The sequence below is a fragment of the Pecten maximus genome, chromosome 17, assembly GCF_902652985.1.
Source record: "Pecten maximus chromosome 17, xPecMax1.1, whole genome shotgun sequence".
NCBI classification, from domain to species: domain Eukaryota; kingdom Metazoa; phylum Mollusca; class Bivalvia; order Pectinida; family Pectinidae; genus Pecten; species Pecten maximus.
This window is the reverse complement of record NC_047031.1, coordinates 23,159,779-23,187,577: the sequence shown is the minus strand read 5'-3', so window position 1 is coordinate 23,187,577 and position 27,799 is coordinate 23,159,779. Positions and strand designations below refer to the sequence as shown.

The 27,799-nt window shown below is 35.2% G+C and overlaps 1 protein-coding gene across 1 annotated transcript; it reads right to left on the bottom strand.

Moving 5' to 3' along the window:
* Positions 1 to 9: 9 nt before the first annotated feature.
* LOC117315230 (multidrug resistance-associated protein 1-like) lies at positions 10 to 26,816 on the bottom strand. Its single transcript, XM_033869376.1, is given in 30 exon segments — positions 10 to 759; positions 2,764 to 2,958; positions 3,563 to 3,681; positions 3,683 to 3,730; positions 4,935 to 5,093; positions 5,581 to 5,727; positions 7,290 to 7,391; positions 8,006 to 8,129; positions 8,605 to 8,804; positions 9,099 to 9,409; positions 9,652 to 9,910; positions 11,691 to 11,841; positions 12,671 to 12,770; positions 13,125 to 13,311; positions 14,916 to 15,083; positions 15,383 to 15,559; positions 16,327 to 16,453; positions 16,927 to 17,018; positions 17,353 to 17,415; positions 17,867 to 18,013; positions 18,652 to 18,789; positions 19,596 to 19,916; positions 20,179 to 20,365; positions 20,832 to 21,083; positions 21,992 to 22,132; positions 22,669 to 22,730; positions 23,566 to 23,682; positions 25,439 to 25,573; positions 25,955 to 26,131; positions 26,742 to 26,816. Coding segments are annotated over 30 exon segments (4,623 nt in total). The 3' UTR covers positions 10 to 617.
* Between the last annotated feature and the right edge of the window lie 983 nt (positions 26,817 to 27,799).

Sequence of the window (27,799 nt, the reverse complement as noted above, 5' to 3'; positions counted from 1 at the left end):
TTTCATAACACCTTAATGATGATCATGCAATAACACATGATAACATATGATTCGAAAGCTTGTGAATAGATAGATATGACACTGATTAATACTATTACAATGAAGAAGAACGAACAATTGTCTGAATGCACACAATACACACTTACAGTCTCGACGAGAGTTTGTATGATCTATTAATAACCGATAAAGTAATTCTAAAAGTTAAGTTTTTTATAACAGTACAACATCAAATCTATGGGAAACAACGTGCTGATGATCATAGTTTCATTTCAATGATCATCTGTTTTTATTTATTGATTTTTTTTGTTTTTTTTTTTAATTATGATATTCTATTGCTGTGATCATTCGATCTTTGTGAGTCTCTGTTCGGTGGTGTTAATTCTATTTTAGTGATCCTTTTATCTTTGCGAGTCCTTTTCGGTCGTGGTAAATCTGTAATGACCCGTCCATCACAGCTTGCCTGCGTTCCTTTTGTGGTATTAACCCTTCTATCTTGCTGACTTCGGTTCTAGCCGTGACACTTTGACTTCCAATATCACTGTTCGCTCTATTTTGGTGATCTGTCTATCTCTGCTTTCCTCAGTTTGCTCGTGGTATTTCTATTTTTAGTAACCCATCTATCTTTGCTTGTTTTCCGTATCAAACCAGTCCACTAGATCGGCGTCCTTCGCCATACCGTAGAACACTGTCCCCTTGTCTTCCAATAAGTTCTGGGGACGATCAAACTCCACCACCAGGCCCTTGTCCAGCACCATCACTCTAAGTATATATATGTAATATGATATTATTAAGATTGATAATGGATTGATTAAGACAATTCGAGTTACAGTCATCTACCGGATATTAAATAATATGATAAGAATGACCAAATGATGAATTCTTGTCGCACCTTAATGTACAATTAGATTGGTTATCGGACCTACGTAATTCAAGTTGTCCTTTGTCGTATTGATTTGAATGAATTAGGGAATATCACTAATTCAAGAAGGTGATATTAGTAGCTCGATGAAAGTGAACATACGCCCCAAATAAGATGACTCTATGCCTCATATACTAAGTCCTAGTAAAAAAAGAGATCAGGCACAAACAACATTTTCCTTGATGTAGCTATAGGTTAAATGTCAATATCATGGTAAGATATACCTACTTCGTAGGTGTCACACCACCTAACCTCGATTAACTCATGTCTTCGAAATGAAGTATCGGTAAGTACTCTAATGTATGATATAGCTCTGACAAGCTTTCCTTTAATACAGAAAAAAAGTCGCATTTGACATGGACAAGTTGAGGGGGAAATACCATGGGTACCTCATAATTGTAAGCAATCGAATAGAATGTCGAGATCAGATCCCAATGCGAAATGAGCAGATACAAGTCAGGGGTCAGCAGTAAACTCCCTGCGATCTGGATAATGAACTGAAAAGCTTTGTGCTATCCCTAGGTCAATACTCACAAGCAAACTCGTGTCAATTTGATAACACTTTTAAAGCAGCAATCCATTAGATACAGCCCCGAATTCTTTTCCTGATTTTGGTGAAGTATCGAAATAGAGTTCCGCGGGAATTTGTGTTAGAGCTTGGATAATTGTTCATTGATAAAGGTCAAATTTTAAAACATAGGTGAGAGTGACCCAAATTTTACACATAAAATTTCACTTCACCTCGCTTTATCCCAGTCCCAACCATGGATTTCCAGTGTCAAATAGTGAACTTTCCTTTTATGAAGGTCAAAATGTAGGTCACACCACTCCATAGTAAACCCACGTCCTAAATTTTAGTGTGTAATAATGTAGGATATCGAGCCAAGATATTTTTTTTTATTTCATGTGGGTTTGACACATTGAATTTCGACGGTGAACTTAAGTCCCTAATATGAACTGTCAATGTAAAGAAGAGTGCAGAAGGACGGAAGGACAACGTAACTCCGGGAGGGAAACTATTAAAAGTATTACATAATGATGGAAACCATCATTTTAAAATTATCAATCATAAGTATGATTACGTAAATATCCAATTTGATAAAAACGTGATAAGATTGTTAATATTAGCCAAACAATTATAGACAATGCTACTCATATAGTAACGTTTTGTTTAAATTATCAATTAACATAATCTAATTTTTACAACAAGGATTCTCGTGTATAGATAATCCATCGTCAGTGAGAGAAGATCTTCTTTGTGAACATATATCTAGGTCACTAAGTCATTATACTATTACATTGTATGTCATTGCTCTTTCGCGGGGTCCTGATATGGGATGGATTATAGATTTCTATGTAAAACGACCTACTTATCCTAGAACGGAAAATGATTGAAAATGACAGGCAATCAAACCAGGCACACATAGTATTGGTATAAGACTTTCATGTTAGCAAGACTGTTTGATCTATTCAAATAATCACGAGCAATATACTTTACCTTGGAGATCAAAGAATTTATTCAATTAGACTCACAAGGCTCTTCTAAGCGTAGTATTTAAATGACGGGAACATATTATATGTAACTCAATATGTACATGTAGGTTTAACGGCATGATTCACTTGAATCTGTAAGTTTTGCAGATGCGTATGTTTTAATGATATAAACAAATAATGAAATATATATAGCTGTCATTTTAACAGCAATAATCAGTTAAACAGCAATAATCAGTTAAACACACGGGCTCTGAGCATACGTCGCTTTTAAGATTGGCTAAATACATGTATTTTCTATAAATCGTAGCCCTGTAATAGAAAATAATAAATTAGTTTTTTGGAATGGTTACCTGTCATAGTCCATGATGGTGTTAAGCCTATGGGCGATAGTTAGGACAGTGCAGTCTTCGAATTCCGATTTAATTGTCTGCTGTATCAACTCATCCGTCTCCATGTCAACGGCTGCAGTCGCCTCATCCAGAATCAGGATTTTGTTCTTGTGGAGCAAAGCTCGGCCCAGACAGACTAGTTGTCGCTGTCCAACACTGCGTGATGTAGGAATGTGTATAATGTTTATATTTACATAATCATGTATCATCATTGTGACACAATATAAATACAACAATAAGACAGGAAATGATAGACACGTTAAGCGAATGTTGTGTGTTTCATTTCGTTGAGACATTTCTACGCGGTTGTCATATCCTCTAAATCCACAAAATGTTTAATGATTATAAATCACATTTGTTTGTAGAGCTATTGTTTGCACTCTATGTTAATCTGGATTTTAAGGTATAATTTAAATCACTTGGCATACTTTCGCTACTATGTTGATCTACGTTGTGCCAACGCTTTGTACATCGACTCGGACAACAGGTAGTATAGCTTGACATAAATCATTTTATTGATTATGATTATCAGAAAACTCTACATGTACAGCATGGAAACAAAACAAAATCGTGAAACTTAATTGTTCGGCATAATGTTGCATTAGGAACTAAACTAATATTTGGAAACAAATGAAATTACTTTTGGAGTTTTCGTAAAACCGTCTTAAATATACAAAGTGTAATTGGACGGTAGCCAGATGATCAATATTATCAATATAAATTTTAGATATATACTGATGTAAGCTTTTTATTCACACACCTTAAGTTTAAACCGTCCTCCCCACACTGGTGATAGATTTTGTCTCTCTGTTCAGATATAAACTGTTTGAGATGGGCACTCTCCAACGCTCTCCAAATAGCCTCGTCCGAAAACCGATTAGAAGGGATCCAAATTTGATCTGATGGTGTCGGAAAATATCACGGGATCCTTTAAAACAGAAAATTAGGGGAAATGATATAAAGAAATCGGGAAGTTTGAGTTCAACGTGAACACGTTATGGCAAATGAAATAAATCTTTAAAAAAAAGGAGTTACATGATCACCTGATATATCTACTACTGATATGGGAATGCATTGTGTTTGGCCGTCTGCTGCATAAGATTAATAATCAATAAAATATCGATATTCGAATATTACCACAATATCTTTTCATAATAAAAGTTCAAACACATAAAACGTGTAGCATATCTAAGAAATAACGATTCATTTAAGTTACAAATTAACACACAAGGGTGACAAGTACTCATATATATATGATTATCTATTGCAAGGAATCTGAACCGGTATATATATAATGTACTTACTGTGTTACATACACAGAAGGAAACGTGTGTAATATTACGATATTTCTGTGTTATCATGTACTAATATTTTATCTGTTTGAGGTGAAAGTCAGACGTGTTCTAGCTGTTCTGTTGTCACCAATCGTAATGATAAATTTTGATAATGTACATGCTGATGACGCTCATTCTACCGAAACATCTTGTCCTACCTATTATCTTTGTACTAATACAGGAAACTACATACGAATTTATATTTATTTTTTTTAATTTCGTTATTATATCGGTAATCAATATTATTTTATACACAGATGACCACAATCGTAATGGTTAACTAGTGTGTACTTAGCACTCCTTCGCGGAGATTAACTTGCGCGGAACACTATAACTTCAAATATTTACATTGAAAAGGGGGAAAAACCCCCCCAAAAACACCACCTTACTACACCTTGATTTCCATACATGTAAAATAGTATTCTATATTCAATTTCGAGGCATCTTTCATATAGGAATCATATTCCCTTGGCTGCCTACAGAATATATTTTATATTTGTATCTTGCCATAATATAAAACTAATGTTATCATTCTATGATACTGCAAGTACTTTTACTATATTATATGATTTGATTATTACACGTTACCAATTATTGTAGAATTGTGATTTAACTGTTTTAATATAGATATGTTATATTTTATTTATAATTTTTCTTCCTAGACTAATATCATTATTCTATATAATATTATATTGAAATATCTCTTGTTGTGATATTATAATAATTCCTGCTTTTATATTACCATGTTATTATAATGATACTACCTGTTGTAATAATATGTGATTATGATGATAATACCTGGGGTAATATGGTAATACGAGGCCTAATGTCGTGAAGCCCAAGGTCAGCTATTCTTCTTTGGTCTATGGTGATACTACCGGAGGCTGCTTCAGTTAGACGGAAGAGAGCCAGGACAAGGGAGGACTTTCCGGCTCCTGTTCGTCCTACGATACCAACCTGTAGTTAGACATAAGATATCATCTCCAGAATTAAAAGTGACGTTATTGGTTCGTGGTGGTTTAGTCGTAGTTCGCTCGGTTTCGTGATTTTAAGGCAGCTAGTTTGAGCACCGAAACGGACACTATTGATACGGACACTGTGGACGCGGACCCTGTAGACTCTGGCACTGTGGACACGGACACTGTGTTGTATCATTTACCAAAATCCTTTACTCTAATGTAAGCTATTAGCGCCTATATAGCATCTCCCAAAGGTCAAATGACAACGTATTGTCATTTGTAAATCGTTTTGCTCTGATATAGCGAAAAATACGGACTGCAAATGAGTACATATTTTATAAACAAACTAGGCTAATCTACCTACAAAATTGAGATTTGAATGATATGTGTCACCGTTTTAAATAAGGCTGTATTATTCCCACGGACAGAAATATAACTTTTAAAACAATATATCCCTTTGGTATGATCGTTTCAACTACAACTACCTTCTCGCCGCTGTATATTTCACAGTTAACGCCGTTAAGGACCAATTCCAGGCCGGGGCGGTACCTGGTCGTGTAGTCCTTAAATCGGACTGTACCGTCGTCAGGCCAGGTGTCGTGTGAATGATGATCAGGGTTCTTCCACTCAGCCTGAAAATATAAAAATATAAAATATATCGTGAAAATGGTGGCCTTGGATTTCCCCATTCTAACATTATAACATTATTTCAAGTTATTTCTTTTTTATTCTATAGGTACACAATTTGCATTCACCACGTTCTTTTGATTTGTGTTCTTGTTTATTTTGTTAGGTGAATATAAATGTGCCGTTTCCTACTTAGGGCATACATAACTTTAAGCTGAAAACTTCGTGAGTCTTAATTTAACGATATCATCAGACTCTGCTCCGGAATCAAATCACAATCTAGTAAATTTGTCAGCGATGTCAACGACTCAACCCTCCATGATCATTACGTGACCTATCCAGTTAACAGTTGTATGATATAATGGAGTACCTATGGTGTTTCGTTAGGGCCATTTCCAATATCGGTCCTCGCTCCTTCGACCTAAATGCGAAGGAGCGAAAACACGACGGCGAAGGGGCGATGGAGCGAAGAAGCGAAGGAGCGAAAATACGATGGCGAAGGAGCAAAAACACGATATCGAAGGAGCAATGGAACTTCGCTCCTTCACGCCTTCGCTTCTTCGCTATCGTATTTTCGTTCCTTCGCTATCGTGTTTTTCGTTCCTTCGCTATCGTGTTTTCGCTCCTTCTCCATCGTATTTTCGTTTCTTCGCTATCGTGTTTTCGTTACTTCGCCATCGTGTTTTCGCTCCTTCGCGTTTAGATCGAAGGAGCAAAGGAGCGATATTAGAAATTTGGCCCTAACGGAACATCATAAGCACCAGAGATATACTAAAACGTCCACGTGTGATGTAGATATAGAGATTTTTCAACCCGAGGGATGATACTAGGTTTCTCCGCCATTGAGATGAATTGCCATGTCTGCATCACATCGGAAAAAAATGTCTATCATTCTTATGGTGAAGGACAAAATTAATTTAAGTTGCCTTAAATAAATAGTTTCGTTGTCAAGACCATGATATTTCACCAGACGGCATGTGCAGTGTTGTTTATTAGTCGTTTATTTATAATTTTTCATTCTTCCAGATGTTTATAGGTTTAAACTGATGACGTTATCAAGTTGCGGCGTGGCTACGCTACATCAAATCATGACGTTACGCTATTATGAGTAGTGCCACGGAGCGTGCCAGCTGTTGTTCCCTGCCCTGTGTGATATAGAGCTATCACATCCCTAGCAACCTTGGGTTGACCCTTTTGAAGTATGTAAGAAATGGTAAATGATCGTACAAGTGAGCGATGTAGAAACGGTTATGCCAACTCGAGGGATACTAATTCTTAAGTTAGGCACGATGTCCTCTTGCCATCTAGATGTGCCTATATCACACGTGTATAAGAATTTCTATCGTTCTCCCGTTGACTTATCTAAAAGGGGAGAATCAAAATATAATCACTTATTGATCAACTGCATCTTAGTATTAATATTGAATTTGTGAATTCGTGAATTTGAGGAAATTTGGACCATGCCATAACGACAGTACGGTGTACAACAAACAAAATAAATGAATGGTGAAACCATATATCAGTTCTAATGATACATAATTCATATGATAATATAATTAGCACGTACCTCGGAGTCGAGTTTTGTATACTCTTCCACTCTCTCGGCTGATACGATATTCATCTCCATCTCACTAACACTGTACACACAGACCGCAATACCAACTACAATCTGTGATTAGAAGATAAAAATGTGGTAATAGATTTAAGTAATGTAGCGTGGGACTATTGTGCCTGAAAATACTTTAAGTCTATGTCATTTGAAAAACGCATGCATATACCGATTTACTGTGTCCCTTTTGGTGATGCAATAGGCACAATATTCAAACTGCATATGCATGATGACTTTACAGTTATTACAAATAAATACCAGGATTTCATGACAACAACCATTGTAAGTCAGACTCATTAAAGGCACATGATACAACATCAAATTGAAAAAAAAAAACATTAAAAAAAGAAACAAAAAAAAAACAGGCAGACGTGCGACTTATCAGTTTAACCGAAGCATATCATACCTAAAAAATATTAATAGAACAAAGTTTATGGACGACAGGCGACGCGCTACTACATAAGCTCTCTAGCTCTTTGGACAAAATATGTCACATTTTCATAATTATCAGCGTTAGTACGAGGTAAATATATTACTCTAATTAATATTACTCTACATATATACGAAACGGTTAAAACGTGATACATATTTGTAAAATTACCTTATATGGAAATTGATGTTTTAATTTTCTATATCTTAGTGAGAAACTCAACAAATAAAATATCCTGAAATACCTGTGAAGCATAGGTCAGTGACAGACCTGCATCGCTCCCGGAAACCGTCGGTGATAATACCGTAAATAAGGCCGCAACTAGAGTAAGAAGATTACTGATAGATTCAGAAGATATCCCAATCCATCTGTAACAACAAAACAGAAAATTAACGAATGTATTCCAACTGCTGATTAAACCATTTCGTAGGGTATCGCCCTAAACGTCGCACCCTTGCGGTATGGTTTATAATATTCGCGGGTATTTAATTTTGATATTATTGAACATTGCACAAAAAGACATAACCTGCAAATAAGTGCTAGTACATAATCTGTACCCGGCAGTATTGTGTAAAATCTTGTATCCGCGAATAAGTACCTATTGGAAAACCGCCAAAACACAAAACGCCGAACAAAAGGACACTGGAATTTAACACATGTTTTTGACCCAACTGGACAACTATATTGTGGGCTGACAAAACAAGGGGAATGATTCATTTTGCATAGAAATATCAAGAGCATGTTACAGTGCTAGACATAAAGAATCTTGCGTAAGTGGCGACGTCATTTGTAATTTATTGAACGAGTTAAATCGCCGTCCTATGACAAACGCTTATCCCGTACCTTGAAGCCCCATTGGCAGCGTGGTAGAAGGACAGGTTGGTGTCGACCCGTCTCTCTGATTCCTGTATAAACCTATCGACAGACCCGTACGCCCTAATCACACTGGCTCCCGTGATCGTCTCACCGAAGTGGTTATATACGGGAGATCGTGTTACTGATTCTATCCTCTTCAGTTGCCGTGCAGTCGGTAGGTAAAATTTCTTAAATTAAAGAAACGAATATTTAGGTAAATAATAAAAGCGCACAATTGGTGTTTATAAGCTACCATAATAAGTTCTTGATATTATACAACATTAAATAGCCAGTAAAGAAGCTTTTGCATTTCTGAATTAAACAATAATTTCTAAAATATTCCAAAACTGGTCTGAAAATATTCATAACTCTTCGACACGAAAGAAAAAACTTATTATGTCGCCCGTGTTCATATGTATTAAATGAGCCACACAGTGTCGCTCCTAACAGAAAGCTATCAAAAAGGCAGATATTCGACGTACCAGGAGGACGATGAAGACGACACCGGACGGGAGGATGGCTATCAGGAACTCCGGTGTCTGCATCCCAATGACGATGAAAGTCACGAGTAAGTTACAGGAGAAGTAGAGGAGAAGTCTGAATGTCCGCGGGAGTCGGTCATCAATGACGTCAAGGTCACTTGAGAATCGATTGAGAATTCTACCAGTAGGTGTGGTGTCGTAGAACGACATTGGTGACCGCAGAATGCACTCAAGCATGGAGGAGTGGAATTTTCCACTTGCCCTTACCATTCGGAGTAAATACAGTATAGTGAATAGGAACATGGCAAGCCCTGTGGAAACATGAGATATACATAATGGTATAAACATATACAAGTATAAACTTGTACTTTTCGAAAATGAGATGCTTAATTGAAACTATGGAGAATAAATATCTATAGATTAAATTTGAGTTTTGCCAAACAATTAATTGTCAAGAGTGTGGAATCTTAATAGTATGATTTACTGTTAACTTACATGCCTCTTTGAATTACAATTAAATGTTCATTATTACAGGTAACATAAATTTATTTACCTTGAGAAAGACCAATGATGAAATACGAAGTAAGGTAGTAAACGTTTTTCTCCGTGTAATCAGGATCATTATGCATGTACAATGTTGAGTTTGTTGTGATATTATATCCCTGGTCAACATCAACGTCTGTCGTCCAAAAATCTATCCAGAAATTGAGCAAAGCTCCTAGGGCATGCGATATCGCTAACATCGAGAATGCCAATAACGTGGTGCCTACTCCCATAGCTTTCATATAGGCAAAGTACACTCGCCAGCTCACCTTGTAAGTAGAAAAAGATCAGATACGTAAAGGACTTGCGATTCGATTACTAGTATTTGTGGAAAAAAAGTTTATTTATTGCCGTTTGTTTATTCCGGCTCTTGACCATTTTCCAGAAATCACCTGCTACCGATTCCATTGACAATTGATAGACTCAATAATCATATGATAAAGTTGAGTTTCCCTTATGCAATTTTTATTCGGCTTTCTTTCAAACGGATGTTCTCCTTTATTTATTTCAATGTTTTGTAGTTTTCTGAGATCCTGCACTGTAGTGAAAGTATAACCACTTATACAGTGATGCAAATCTTATTTCAATACAAGAAGGTATATTACAATATATTTACATTCTGTGTTGCATTTGTCTATATGTCGTTAGTAAACCAAATTGTATTCATGAGACTGTATACTACAATTTACAGTGATTCGGTCAGTGTAGGAATACAGCTCCAAGTGTTGTAGGTTAAACAATGGCCGCCGAGAGAGCTTTGGAATGCTAGCATTTATTTACAGAAGCCACAACGAAAAATAAAGCAACATCACAAGTTATGAGAGTATCATTGTATAATAAGAAAAATGTAGTCAACACAAAATTATTATAAGTGCCACTCTTGATCTATACGAAATATGATCAAGTTGTGAATGTCGTCACACTCACAGGGGCTCGTTCCGAATTTTCAGAAATGCAAGATACGACAACAATAAAAGTAATGTATTTATAAAAACTATCTTGTATAAATATCGGGAGTGTCGACATGGTTTCCGGTTGAATATGTGTAGGCCTACTGGATTTTAGTTTTGTGATTATTCACTGGTCAAAGGCCTACCTTACAAAATCGAGCCCCTGTGAAGTTGAAAATCGTCTACTAAGTTAGTTTAGCGACACTGAGTTGACCGGTTAGACTGGACTCTGTTTCGAACGAAATATTCTTGGAATTGTTTCCCCTACTGTCTAGACGACTTTCATTTATAATCTAAACGCTGGTATTCTTGTTAAATTAACGTATATCCAGTCGATAGAAACATAAGTGTTTCCGAGGAATCGAGTCTGTCCTGGGCAATGCCCGTTCGAACGGCATCTATTCTAAATGATAACTTTATATCATAGCGCAGAAAAAACGGTTTCGAATTTGAACAATCAGAAATTATGCAATCGTGAACAATTTTGCGATACCTACAAGCGTATATGAAATAAAAAATAAAGCCAAATTTGTACAAAAACGATCGTATGTGCTTGCTATTAATAACGTTATCAGGGACTATATTATTCCTTCTGGAAATTTTGGCTGTTCCGGTATTTTAACTTGATGACGTCAGTGATAGGGTAAGCGGCAAATTTAAACGCGTCATAACCTACACTAAATAAAAAATCTTTATGAATGTAAATATAAGCATTGAACTGTTACCAAATGGTAGTATGCAGTCGATATGAATACAATTTGGGTGACAGATAAATATTTCATGTCGTCCTAACGGGCGATATTCTATTTATCTGTCACCCAAATTGTATTCATATCGACTGTATACTACCATTTGGTAACAGTTCAATGCTTCAATACATGTAAGTTATTCGACGGGCGTTTATTGTTCCATCTCTTGGTAATCTTTTTTTTTTTTTTTTTTTTCGGAAAATAGGGATGACAAAAAATGTCTTAAGACGCGATTTCATCGTTGCTACTATAAAGTGATGATGTCTTCACCAATAACTGGTAATTAAGGTATAGTCTAAATCATCCTCAAAGATTCAACCGGAGGTCTAGTTTGGAAGAAATGAACATACCACTCCTTCTTTTGTTGTTTCCTCTGTAATGAGACGCCCGGATGTAAATCTTTGTTCGTCGTCACACTTGGGAAACGATTGCGAAAGAGACATGAAAGATTCTACTGTAGCAGCGGACGTGGTACTAATAGTCCGCTTCCTGGAAGATTTCCTAAATAAAACGCCAAGTTTTCAAGATTTAGCTAAGATGTACCTTTAGTGGCACAAATTACGTCAAACGTATATACAGATATTAATTATGAATATTTTACAGGAACAAATATAGCTTCTTGGCAGCGACTTAATGTTGTGATTCCTTCAAGCATTATTTAAATGATCAACGTACGATGATGGCATAAGACATCATTTATAATTAATACATGCATTTATACATTTTTCTACCTTTCTGTTATAATTTCACAAAAATACATATACTTCCTTTGCATAGGCATATCTCGATTCGTTAAACCGAAATAAAAAAGGCATTAACTTTTCACTCTGGGTATGAGTAATGGTATATCGCAATGGAAGATTTACTCGACAATATGGGTACCAATGTTTCGATAGCGATTGTTTTCACTGAACATATTTCATATATTTGAATTAAAACATACAACCTATGATCTCAGGACACAGTCGAAAACAGTTAATGCCTAGTTCTATAGTTGCAATGCTTTGCGAGTACAAAAGGCTTGACTGAATGCGGTAACGAACTAAACGATACCGCAATGAGATAATACGCATGCGACACTACCGGAATCCTATACTCAACAGCATTTTCTTAACTAGTGTGTATACGTCAGGTTGGTGACATAGGCATATTGAAATATCTACACAATATACCTATTTACTTATATCCTAAAATAATAGACATCCTTAATATAGTGTTAGTTGAGTATAAAGGTATGTCGCATTGTAGAATAATACAGACAAACGTAAATTGTTTAAGTATGCAAGTAAATTAAAGCACTTAATAGCCAATTTGAGTAGCATGCACTCACTTGTGACATTTCCGTAACCCGTCTATGTTGTCATCGGACGTGAAACCATCTGATGTTACCTGCTCCATCCGCTCACGGATGTGTTCCTTGATCAACTGCACTGTAATAGAATTATATCTTTATACGTTGTTCGTGTGTAAGTTGGTCTCGGTTTATATATTACATATGATAAAAAAAACTTTCTTAGATCCCTCGTGCATTTCTACCCGTTATTAACATAAGTTAGTATAACTCTTTTCGCAATTGCCCTTAAAAAAACAACAAGACATTTTTTATTTCAGAGATAGTCTGATAGACTTAAACGCCACTGGCTCAAAGGGACATAACTCTTACAGAAATTTATTTAATCTTTTATGATTGCCGATGACATAATTATTAACAAAAACATACATGTAACATTTTAAAACTTGTACGTAATATTGTATCATCCAATCTCGATAATATAAACAAGTACCTTCCTCGTCGGACTCGTCGTCCGAATCTGCTTTAAGTAAGAAGGTTCTTAAAAATTGAGCAAAGGCGCCATTATTTTCAAGCAGTTGTTCGTAACTCCCGACTTCTGAAATCCGACCGTTGTTCATTACAATGATTTTGTCCACCTTTGGTAGCCAGTGAATCCCGTGGGTTACCAGAATCCTTGTCTAAAAAGGAAATCGGATGCAAGGTAATGCTGTAATAATGCTACATGCAAAGTGTATTTGTAGGAAGCTTAACGTAAAAGTATCGTATTTGTCTTTGTATTTAGATTGTCCGCATTAGCCGAAATAATTGTTTTATTATTTTGAGTCTGCGGATAGTAATTAAATGTGTCCACTGGTTATTTGCTAAGAGGAATCATTTCACTTTTGGAAGATAAATTTAATTTCAACATATTTTATTGGGAATCAAATGGATTGAACAACAGGCTAAGCCTATATTAAAGTTCTCTCCATAACATATTATATCTGTTTCAAATAATTAGTATCTGGTTATTCGTCTAGAATGGAAATCGCAGTATATATATTGAAAGAGTAAAGTTCAGAAGATCCCCCCGTTATGTTGTTTTCTCACGGTTTACCTGTATTGTCATGACACGTTACCGATGTTAATAAACTATCTAATTGATATTTAAACGCAAAGGAAAATGAACCATAAATATCTTAGACATAAATAGTATTGCCGGCGCCTGACGCATTCGGGAAAAATAAAAGATAACTTGGATTTGACAAGTATCGTATATCGTATAGCCCGAAGTTTTGATGTTATTAAGAAAACCTTTTTTTCGAAAACCACACACTTCAGATAGACTACAGAAGGCGTTTGAATGTTTTAAATCGTAAAGCAATACACGAGAAATTACTGAAGTATCTTTTTCACAAAAATGACATTTATTCAAATGTCAATTTACATTATATAATCCATGAATTAATTGATTTTTAACCTTTTATTCTTAGAATATTGCTCGTGTTGAACTAAGACATATTTTAATAGGAAAACGGTCATACACAGAAAAGACAAAAAAATGCAAATACCCTAAGATACATCGAACTATCATTTCATATCAATTGACACAATAATCTAATAATTCAATATTACAAAGCGCCATAGCAAGATGCTTGTTAAAGGCTCTATTGGCCCTATAGTTTCGTCAGATTTAACTACACTTTGAAGCAACAATTTGATATCGAATATAATCGTTAGTGCATTGTCTCCCGTTCAGCTAATGTGTTGTTCTATTCTATGTAAGCATTGACCTATTTTCAGGTGAATGCGAGGATCTTAACCTGTAAGAGGATACCTTTTGATGTATATTTATTACACGTCTTCTTCTGATATATTTAATGGGATCTATGATATTTGCGCCGAAAATATATGTCGAATTTTCAGGTTTGCTTTTTAAAAACATTTCCTAGTTTTGTTTTCATTGTCACGGTAGCAATATAGCAAATTATTGACAGTTTTTTCCAATCATTACTGTTTTAACTATACTTATAACCATGATTTTTCACTATTATAAATCGCCTTTCCTTTTGACATTAAAGTTTTTGTTATTATACTAGATATCGGTATATCAATCAAAATAGAGGATGTTGTACATTTTGCTTTTAGGGAAATAATACTGACGTTGTGTGTTTATTTAATTTCAAGTGAATTGGGGCTAAAACGTTCATAGTTTTGTATCGCAAACATTTGTAACAATAGGTATGTTTCTCTAAAAAGTTTATTTTTGGAACATATAACAAAATCATTCTTATTTGCTATTTACCTTTCCTTTCAGCAGCCCGTCGTTACTGACCACCTTGTCAAAAATAGCCTTGCCCACGTGACTGTCGACTGCACTGAGTGGATCGTCAAATAAGTATATATTGGAGTTACTATAAACAGCTCTGGCTAAGCTGACCCTCTGTTTCTGACCACCGCTCAAGTTTATGCCCTATATCAAAATGAAATGTATTACGTTTCCACGTTTATTATCAATCTTAACAATTCACAAATGATGTCTTGTTTGCGTTGTATGACTACCGAAGATACCAAACCTGGTATAGATTCTATATAATTAAGTATTATACAAAGTATACCATATCTAAATAGAGCCATAAAAGAATAATAGTATTGTTAACAATTGGGTGTAATGTACGTATACGTACGTTATATAAACGGCATAAACTGTTAACAAGGATCAACAAAAACACAAAGCAATTTAAGGGGGAAGACTAGACAAACATTCTATACCCTCTGGCCTATTTCCGTCTGGTCCCCGGCCGACAATATTCCCAGGTCGGGTAGTAGCTGACACGCCTTGATGACTTTCCTATATCGCCTGTACCGGTATTGACTTCCATACAGGATGTTGTCCTTTAGAGTCATGTTCTGGATCCAGGCCTCTTGGGGTACGTACGCCGTTGTACCCTGAAATTCATTTATGGATCAGAAGAAAATTCATACGATAGAAACTTTTTTATGACATTAGTTACCTCAATGAATAATTTTTCAAATCATAGCATTGGCCAACATAATATTTATTTCGGAACACCAGTGCTATGTATAACATTTAATGTCGTTTCAAAATATCTCGGAATTAAGAACTCTATGCTCTGACATTAAATATGTTTGGCTTATTTATCGTTTTTAATGCAACATACCCAAGGGACTAATTACAGAATTAAAGCGTAGCAAATACAGCAATTTATTTTTTTAAATCGTAAATACATACAAACAATACTACGAAAACCAAGCATGGTAACATTGTACCACAATAACCACCTAAAACAAATTGTGTAAAACAAAGACTTGTAAGAAGGCAAATTTCAATCAAATGTATAGTAAAGTTCACAGACATTTATATAAAAAGTTCTTACAGCGCAACGTAAAATTTTAAATTTTCGGACATTCATCCCACTATCATTAAAACTGAAGAAGAACATAAATATCATCTTGTAGCTAGAATACAAATTTTCCGCTTAAAAGGAACATCCATGTATACATTTAAAGGGAAGCAAATGTCCAAAGATTGTCGCTTTAGCAAGAAGACAAATGCAAACGCTTTTATAACAAAGATATTTTTAAATATAGAGAAAAATATGTTTGTTGTTTTCTGAAATCTCCACAGTTGTCTCATATAAAACAAATTTATAAATCTCATGTTCTTATTCAATGATGACTATAATTAGTGTTACCTTGAGCTTGACACGACCTTGTATTCTAGACATCTCTCCTAGTAAAGCAGAGAGAAGCGATGATTTGCCAGATCCCACCAGACCCACCACAGCTACCAATTCGCCTTCATTTACCTTCATGTCGATACTGCAAAGAAACCTCTCCAGCGTTATAACATTAATTATGTAAAAAAAAATTCAACTTTAGAAATTGGAATATCTCCCCTCAGTGCACTAAGTGTGTTACGTTGATTCTCTCTTGATTTTTTTCGCTTCTAGCTTTCTATTCATGAAAGCATAACTCCTCAAAAACGTTAACTAAGTCCTACCATTATGGGCGAATGGGTTGCTTACGGTTGACAACGGTCACAACAGTGGATCTGTCATGGATATGTTTTGTCTAATTGTCTGTTCAGGGCAATAAACCGGTATTAACATAATGTGTCGAATCGCCTTCTATTTTGATGAATGATATCATTCCGTGTATGCGGCCATGAACCTTCCCTTCCTTGCTAGAAACGTCTCGCTTATACAATTCACAACATTACGCAGAGTAGATTGGTCTCAATATGCATTTTCTAAGGTTAAATGTGATGTGGGATAGGTAAACAATTTACTTACTTGCGAAGAGTTGATACAGGAGACTCTGGGTCCCATGTAAACGACGCATTATCGACAGAAATAGCATGATCTGTGTTGAAAATAGAGAGGTGCTATTATGCATTACATATAAGTATACTTGTTGTTCTATATTTCGTATAACTGATATGTTTGTTGTTGTTATTCTTTTAAAACATATCTATAACGTTACGTTAAAGTTATAAGGATCGTCTACATATAACACCATGCATTATTTTTGTCACCTCTATGTATAATAATATGATATCGTCTTCAATGTTTCATTGGATTTTTCCCGCTGCTTCCTTCAAATAGTGTAGTTTTCATATTAACATCATATGTCAGATTTCTCCTTTCATGAGCATCTTTCGTCATCATCACCTAGCTTCCGTATAAATTCTACATACCCCCTTCAGTGACACGATGTACATTGTCTGTGTTAAGATCCTCGGCCCATAGAAATTTCTGTATTCTTCCTATAGAAACCCGGCTCTAAAATACAATGATACAATGAACATTAAATGATCATGTTGGACGACATTTGGAATTTTATTTTGAGAATAACTAAGAAAATCAACGACAAGAGAAAATTGTTACGTACGTATATTATAGTATATATTCTACACATAATATCCCCTTTGTAATATATTGTACAATACAAATATTACATGTATGCGTGATCAATAAAATATATAATAGGCGTCAGTACACATGTAGTTCATGAGGAATGCATGTGTATATCATATGTGCACTACATATATCATACATGTGTATCATTGCATGCATATCACTAATGCATATTTTATATATCAACTGTGTAATAAATACAATACATGGGTATACCGTGTTTACTGTACATTATATTGATGACCTCTGTATATAACGTGTGTGTTACATAGGACACCTGTGTTAAACACACATGTATATATCACTTGTTAATTACCTGTATAATAGCCGTTATGACGTATGGTACGAAGGCTATGGTGTACCGTAGGAAGTTGACGACAGATAGCACTTGGAACGCTGTTGCTGCATCTAAATGTATGGACGGTTTGGCAATGACGTAGCTAAGGAAAACCATCAATGACAGCTGTGGAAAGGCAATACAAAATCTGAGACAAGGGAGGATAAACAAATGTCAATGGCATTAGTAATTCAAAACAAATCAAAAGTAGTCCTCGTTCAGGATTTTACATTTTGATTGCCCTATTTTGAGTATTTGGTCGCCTCTTATGATCTGTTAAGGCTTGGTTGTCACTGACGTAACTTCAATGACAAAACAGCTGTGTAGTGCAGTAATTTTGGTTCTGCAGTATCTTACTCTCATTTTTCGTTGACAGTTGCAAATATCTTGTGTGTCTGGATCAATCAAAACAGCGGTTTCTTTTATTTAATATTCTTCAAAAAGATCTCGTTATTTTGATTAAGATCGATATTTTATTTTATTTTGACTCAAAATCTGTATCAATTTACGTCGATACACAATCTACATTTTAGACCAATTCCTCTGAAATGTATATATATCATCTTCGATAATATAACGACTATTTTTATCACCATACTAAATATTACCTATTTTGCAATTGTGTATATATATCGTGTATAAAAACAAGGAAACAAAAGACGTAAGTAAATTGCACCTATAACAGTATATAGCCATATCAAATTGGCAATGCGTCTGTGAATTATGAAATATACTACTCAGTTAATTAACGAATCCATACTCACCAGAAAAGGATTCTGTATTGCGAGAGTCACAGTAAAGGACGTAACGATGGCATACTTCTTAAGAAATCCGATTTCTGTATCTCTTATACTCATCAGCTTATTACCAAATATGGTCTCCCAGGCATACATCTTCAGTACCTGTGTAACGAAGTATTGTCTGTGTGTATAACATCAGTCATCACGGATAACAACGAAACGAAGATGCCAAAGACGAAAAAATAATATACTATAATTAACCATCGAATAATTAAAAAAAACTAATTTCATTCGAAAGTATGAACACTATATTCATATTATTTTAATTACTTTGCATAAATTTTCAATTTCTGTAAATTTCATAATTACAATTACAAAGACTAAAAACACTCCATATATGCAAATTTTCTATTCCACATTTTTGCTTTATCCGAAACAAAATGTAAAAATATTGTCCAAGACGAAAAATCATTACATCATATAAGTACGATAACATATATCGTATAAATAAAAGGCGTACCATAATACTGAAAACGTACGCATTTATATTGATGTTTTATCTTCCCCGTTATATCAATTTACTTAATTATTATTACGATATCTAGAGCTTTTGTAGATTATCTTAAAAGCAAACACTTTAGCTCTGCCAATTTATCGTTGAGCACATTAATTAAAAGATTGTGACGCATTATGAATGGAGAATATTTTCTAACGCACTAGGTTTAGAAAACATCAAACGTTGATCAAGATTTGCTAGCAAGCTTTAATTTTAAAACACCAATATTTTCTTAGATTCTATGATTTAGAAATGCTCACATTTCTCAAGCGCCATAGGGAACGCTATAGTTTGCTTTTACGCTGTAATTTGAAAAAGTCAAAATTTGCTTGCTAGTCTAAATTGTGCAACGCCACAATTCGTATTTCTATAAACACATGTACATTGTATATATACATCAGTTTAATTGTACCTTGATTCCCCCTAGAACTTCGTTAAACAGTTTCATCCTCGCACTTTTGTTTTGAAGTAGTCCAAGTTGGTACCGCTGCTGAAATCTACCGAATGTTATATTCAGTCCTATGAATAGAAATACAATCACTAAACAAAAAGGTAGACTTTCTTCTACGGCGTCCCATATCTCGTACAGACAGACCGCCAGGGATGTGAAGAATGGTATCATATAGTTGAAAAACACAACAGAATCCTGGATTCGCTGACAGTCCACAGACATCAGATTCACAATCTGACCCACGGTGTAGTCCTTTTTTACACTTTGCCCCATTATCAATGCCTGAAATGGAGGTAAACTGGTGATAATAAATTGAAATCAGGACATATTTATGTCTAGGATATAATGCTATATTGTGTACTTTATGTTTTTAACGGCAAAAGTTACATATTGCCTATTTTATATTTTCATTTTATTTATCATTTGTTCTCTTATTCACCATTTTAATTAAGTGTTTTTGTTTTTGTTGTAATTGGTGTTTATACAGAAAAAAACAACAAAAACATAGTGTTCAACCAGGTCTAAGCCGAATTGAATTACTCACCTTCCTGTAAATAATTCCGATCAAAGCGCCTTTAATCCTGAGAGCGAGTGTAAGCACTAGATGTAGGCTAGCGTTATATATAAGAGTGTTACACTGCGATGCAGCGAAGAAAAGAAAGGCCAATAACACACCATTCCATATCGGGAAGCCTGGCTCTCCTTTGTTTCCAACGTAGGTTATAATCTTACTGTAATAAAAAAAAAAGACATATTCGTTCCAATTACTCATCAATACACAATGCAATGTGTGTTCTTTCTTTTAAGGTGGAGGTGTGCTTCTTCCGAAATTAGAAATGTTTGCTTTTGGTGTATTTTTCTATTCATTTTGCTTAAATTCATATTAAAAATTCGGGGAATATAAGGACGTGCTAGGTTTTAGAGATGTTGGCAAGCCGGACTACCCGAGGAAAAACCACCGACCGACGCACAGTACCAGACAATTGCCTTCGAACTTTTTGCAGTGTTTGCAGTCCTTGCAAAACTAGGCTTATATGTGGAAGGGTTTCAGTGAGACACCGAGAGAGGACAAAACAGAGGATTTCATACCAAGAGGAAAGGAAATTGGAAAGTGAGGAACAGAAAATAAGGAAATGAGACCAAAACGAAATCCTCGTTACAAGGTTCCAGTTTTTATGAGATATCAATGCTACTTACTTGAGTAAAATCGGCTGTGAAAGCAGACAGAGATCGGATATACACTTTAGAAAATTACTCTGCAGCCAAAACCATCCGTACGTTTTGAATAAGGTTTTATACAAGGACGGTTTCGGGATATCCTCATGATCGAACCCATGTGGGCCTTTCCCGTCAGATCCGGAGATTAACAAAGGCGTTTCTTCTCCTGTTACGTGACCATTTTGGAAGCCGCTTTTTCGATGAATCTGTCGTTTTGTTTGTTTTTCTTTACTGAAAAACAACACAATAAAACTTGTGTATTCTCTTGTCAAGCAATTCGATAATCAATATTGTTTTAGAAGTAACTGTTGCAATGTGTTGACAGGGATGTCACAACCAAAGAGAACAAAAGGGATTAAACAAGCAAACAAACAAAACAAAAAGGTGGATGGATATAAAATACAAACGGCACATTTAGAAAGGAGGAATGTACATGTACAAATGACTCATGTGGATAGCTGCAATGTACAAACGACACATTGGATAGCAATGATGTAAATACGACAGTTGTGGATAGTAGGGATTTGTACAAACGACACAAGTGGACAGAATGGATGTGCAAACGCCACATGTTGATAGTAGTGTATGTACAAATAACACATGTTGTTAGTAGTGAATGTACAAATGACACATGTTGTTAGTAGTGAATGTACAAATAACACATGTTGTTAGTAGTGTATGTACAAATGACAAATGTTGTTAGTAGTGAATGTACAAATGACACATGTTGTTAGTAGTGAATGTACAAATGACAAATGTTGTTAGTAGTGAATGTACAAACGCCACATGTTGATAGTAGTGAATGTACAAATGACAAATGTTGTTAGTAGTGAATGTACAAATGACACATGTTAATAGCAGGAATATACAAACGAAACGCGCGGATAACAGTCAATGTACAAACGACACAAGACAGATAAACAAAAGTGCTCATAGCACGAATGTACCCACGGGAGTGATAATCCCAAAGAAAATCTCAACTAATGACATTCTTTAGTCTTCACGTTTACACTACTTTTTTCTCCTTCACAACACTCTGACACACACACGTGTCCAGAAGATATACCATGGCTAGATACATGGCACGTATATCCAGACATATATTACGTACCTATATAAGTTCGACATATATAACGTACCTTTGTAAGTCCGCCTTCATCTTCAGCTCCTTGTTCCATGTTAACTGAAGTTCCCTCACTGTGTTGTTGCATTTCAATCGTTCTGTCTGGGTCCAGAGGTCGTACAAAGTCATTTTCTTTTTGTAGGCTTTGATTACGGTTCTGGTAGGTAAATTCATAAATACTGACGGATTACAAAGTGATTTGGGTTTGTGGCTTCCTCTTACGCAGACCATACCCATGTACTGTTTTCGTTGATAATGTATTCCCTGTTTATATTGCATTTATATACACTTCCATGGGTTCTATATAGAACCTCAAAAATATTTTTTCGGGTTTCCTTATCAATCACAAATACAAAAACAATTATTCATTTATATCTGAATTATTACAATTCTTTCCATTTTAAGATATCTTTTATTCATTCCATGTCAACAACACAATGAACTTATAAATACAAGTTAATATAAATCCAACTGTTTGAGTCTTTTTCTCCCATATTCTTGCCTGGTGTTCGGTACAGGAATCCTAACATTGAAATCATGCATAACTTTCTGGCCAATACTGTCAAATATGTGAGAACATCTTACAATGTAGCTTGTTTAAATATTAGAACCTTATTAGTGTTACAGTGGCCTGCAATACAATATATATAAGTCCACAATAATTTTATTTAACGCGGGGAACGTTGTACTTACGGCGTCATCCAGGAATACACTAGATTACCCAATGACGATACGTCAACATCCGGGCAACGTTGCTTAAAATAAAAAAAATTGTTGTTGAATACCAGGTAACAAACGCTCGAGGAGACCTTTTTACATATAATATATGCATATACTTGGATATTCAGTCAAACTATATGAGCTATATCAGTTTTAGGACATTTGACAATATTTTGTTACTTATGATGTAAGTGGAAATAACAAAAGGACAGTACAGATGATACACACTCAACATGATTAACGATTTACAGCGGATGTTTTACCGGATTTCCTCTCGTCTTATTTCACTACAATCCGCATAGCTTTGCTTCAAATTAAATCAACATATCATCGCTATCGATTCTGTTATACATTGGCTAATGTTTATATCTATCAAGGCATATTTAAGCGGGGAAAAATATTATTCTTATCTCTTACAAACTCTGGTCTCTATTATAGCATAAAATGACCAATATTTCAAATTATTACCTCTGTATGAAGGAAACAAGTTTAAATATCGTTGGATATATATATTGAACTATCAATCAAATTTGGTTTGTTTCAAGCACACGCGCAATATTCTAATTACTTTCACCATAACGGCAGCGTCGAAGACAGGGACCTGCTAGTTCGATATGCTTCATGTACATTGAGTAAACTTTGAATTTATATGAAACGGTCTTGAACTATTTCGATACCTGTACGACTGTAAACATTGCCGAAATAAACTAGATAAACACAATCTTAAGATCTGTTGATCGAAATGACCAATCAGAGCTCACTTGGTCGGGATCCTTACCAAGATGGCGGCCCCGTACTCTTTTAGTATTATCGGGCACTGCCGAACGGGAAAAAATGGTACCATGGCAGGTAATCAAATATAGTGTTTACCTCGTTTTCGTACTCCCGTAAGGAACGCTTATCCGCGAAGCTGTGGAGAATTGTCTGGACCAGTAACATGACGAAGTAGAAGATATGGTACACAACGTTACTGTTGGAGCAGTGAAGCTGGCAAAAAACAACAACATATATATATATAAACACACGCATATATAAATGAGTTGACAGGTTTCATCGTCAAAATAAATGTATTCATTTTATCTGCAAGAATTTCGTATGTGTCGTTCAACGGAAAATAGTACAAATTAGATGCATCAATATTTGTACATTCTTTGTCAAATTACAATACGAGGTTATCTTCTGATCTGATGATGGTATATAAATGTAGGACGTATCTGTCTTACTGGCGGTATTTTAAAAATGTAGTGCCTATCTGCCGAACTGACGATGGTGTGAGAATAAAGAACTTATCTGCCGAATTTATCATGCTTAAAGTTATTACTTACGTCGTACGACAATGTGGACTGGAGGGGTATAATATTACACACCAGTAACAACACCCAGTAAGCGTAGATAACTGCCGAACTGATGAATCCCCATCTCCGAACAAGCTGTATTAATATTCCCACAATGACCTGTCAAGAGAAAAAACGTGTTAAGAAACGCATTGAAGCAGTAAAACGTTGATGCCTTTTTGGACAGTCTTTGATTGATAATTTTTTTATGTTCTAGAAAATAAAACAGCCGCAAGATAACGTTTTATTAATTGCTAAACATATATAATCTGCAATAGTCCCTCGCATAAAAGCATGTTTTACTAAAATGCTTATCCAATGCGCAATACAAAAAAAGGATGAAACTTTCATTATTATTATTCATTATTATTATTAAGAATAGTTTTTTATGTTAATACACATGACATCTGGACTCTGATTAAAGCTAACAACTTCTGGTATGTCAGGTAGATTTTGTTTAATAACATTTTTCCAAATCTATTTAAATATTGTCTTGTGTTAAATATAATGGTAACGTCTCTTTTTTAATCTCATTCTGGTTTACGACAAGGGCAAAATATCTTTCCTGTTTTGTTTGCCATTTTTCTGAATGACCTTGAAAAAAATTGAATGCAAAGAATTGTAATGGTATCTCTATTAATAACAGTTTTTGTCAAAATGTCTAAAAGTGGAAGTCCTGTTATATGCAGAAGATAATGAAAATGCATAAGAAATGCAGAGAAGAATATTCAACAATTTCAATCATGTAATTCTAGTATATCTGAGCAATCAGTATTTGCATGTATGGCATAATAATGTTTTCAATTCTGGTTAAAGTGCATGCTATAGAATGTTTAAAAATGATATAAGCTTAGAACCTTATATTTTGATTTGTCCTAACGGTCTAACAAATACCTCCGTACTGTATAAGACATGATAATATGTTTTTAAATGTGAATGAACCGTATTGGTATATATAAGTGTATTCCTACATACACTATTCAGTAACCCAAATACTATAAAACACTCTGAATACTTTTGTACAACTGATGTGACATTATAGAGCAATCTATTTTATTATGCAAGCACACGAATCGCTGCCGTGGGAAACTTAAATCGTTCGGCACAAAACATTTATCACTTATCCTATCCTGTGCTTAAACTTGTTGGCCCGATGACCTACCAACGGAGCTATTGATATCCCTTAAATTCGCTTCTATTTTCTCAGAAAAGTTTATTATTATTATTATTATTATCATTGTCATTTTCTCACATCATTTCAACGTTGCACATGATATATGTGCTCGCTACACGTACGTACCAGGCTGTTCTTGGTATTTGGGACTGTATACATGCACAGCAAATAAAAGTTCAAGGTTGAGGTCAAACGTATTAACGCGAAATCATGAACAATATACATCTATACTTACAAATGAGGCACAAGCTAGACCGTAACCAAGGTAGTATGATGTACTCGTTACGGTTCGTCGGTCACAGCCTGGACCGTTCTGGTTCACTGACAGCGCCTGCGCAATAGTCAGTATCACGAGGACCAGGCATATCACCTGCAAATATGATGATATATACTGTAAGTGTATTTCACGACCACTGTACTAGGGTTTAATAATGTATCTTAATTGGTTTTAACGTTAGTTGACCATGCTATTTTTGTATTCAAAAACAACAGAAGGTGACGGAAAGTGACTTCCGGTGTATATTTCTTCATAATGCTATTTTTATATTTGTGTGATATTATTCTCAAGGGTCATTTGTATTTCAAGGTCTAGACATAATCATTCCTTTTTGCTTTATCAAGGAAAATCCAGAAAAACAAAAATATTGATAAATTATCACGTTACTTCCGTTAAATAACACACTAGTAGTAGTTTTTAACATATCACTATATTTTTCATTTAGATGATCCTTGAGTTATGAATAATACAAACCGATTTTGCAATGCTGAAGGAAGTCAGGGGTAGACGGACTTCCGGTGGACGCCGGAAGATGACGACAACATATATAGGAAATATGAGGCAAAGCCAGATGAAGGGCAGCCATTGTAGGACTGTGGTCTGGAAGCACGCTGTAAACTTGGGTTCGGCGGAGCCTAGGACTTCCGGGGTCTGAAAGTATCAATATGGTCAACACTACATATCAATGATTATATGTTAATAATTCTGTACAAAGTATGACTTCGCCAAACCGAAGAACCAAATAGTTTACTCTTTAAAAGCGACTGAGGTTAACTAGGATTGATAAATGAAACAATACTTACAAGATTCTTATATTATAGCATATTGCATTGGATGAAGCAAGAGCAAGAATCAAGAGACCTAAACTCAAACGAAACGGGAGCGTTTGTAAGATTTAATTTATTTTGGGAATATCCTATAACTAATCACATGTCCGCCATATTTAAAACCGGTTCGGTTCTGCTTATACAGCGTGGTTCATTACGGGTTCAACAGATTTATGCCGATAAAGTTGTATGAACCCGATAAAGGAACACACGGTAAAATGTCGGTATCGCAACTCTCTGTTGTTCATACGTTAAGAAGCCGATGACGTCAGGTTTTGACGTCACAATGTACATTTAGAGAATCTAAGGCGAATTACCGTTCCGCTCAGTGTTCTTAAAACGTCCATTTAGTGCGCAGTGTCTATAATTGTGTGGTAACACTCAAATCAGGTTAAATATGTGATAAATTCTTTTCTCCGAAAAAATCTATTTACCCAGAATGGTGAGTCTCCGCAGATGTCTGTAAACAGATAAGTAACTCCACCGTCGACATCTTTCTCACTCGTCATACTTTCTTGATGACTTTTATAATTGACCAGAAAGTCATACACTTTTTACAACGAATCATCAACTTTACGTCAAACTGACACATCCAGGTGAAATCCCTGATTCGATTTGTATGATACTGATAATTCTCTCTCTTCAGTGATCTCCTAAAAGGTGTGAAACATAGGTAGTAACATGTAGATGTGGGAGATAGATATTCACAAGTACTCTTCAGATGTATGATCTGTCCCTACAAATCAAGACTTGGAATAAATATATCATGTATGTATGCATGTATTGCGTCAGAATATGAAATTACACTGTTAAATTGATCTGACGTGTTATATGTCCACACCCAGTTCTCATACCTATCAAAATAATGGCCTTACTGGTGACCCATGTGATTTTGTTTTATGCACACTCATGCTATATTTTGACTTCTGTGGTAGGCTCCAAATGGGATACAACAACTAGGGGGTATGTCTACCAATATATTCATTGTCATACATTCGTTTGTTTCTTATTCAGGATATGATAACGGTAGAGCTAGTGTACATATGGAAAAATCCACAGGATTTGATGTAAAGATAATGATTTTTGTGGAATCAATATTCAGCAAATGACTAAATTATTTTGTGGAATCACTATTTGTCGGAATCACAAGATAACTTTGTCGAAATTAGGACATAAAAAATGTTTACTTTGTGTGGCACTAACCGGCTTTCATACGACAGAGATCAGTATACCAATGCTTAGGGTTCGATTCCGAGCGGAGGCATTATAACCGCTGTAGCATACAGTGGTACGCTGTATACTTAATCATGTGTTTTTATGTAGAGATCTTTGCTAATATATTCTTAATCATGTACACTATATTCAAGAATCTGTCATGCCGGTTCGATGAGAAAATTCGTCATTAGTAATAAAGTAAAAGTAGAAATTTGTCATGCCATTGATTCCTGTTCAACAAACATTATGCATGTTTTGTCATTTTTGTACATTCTGC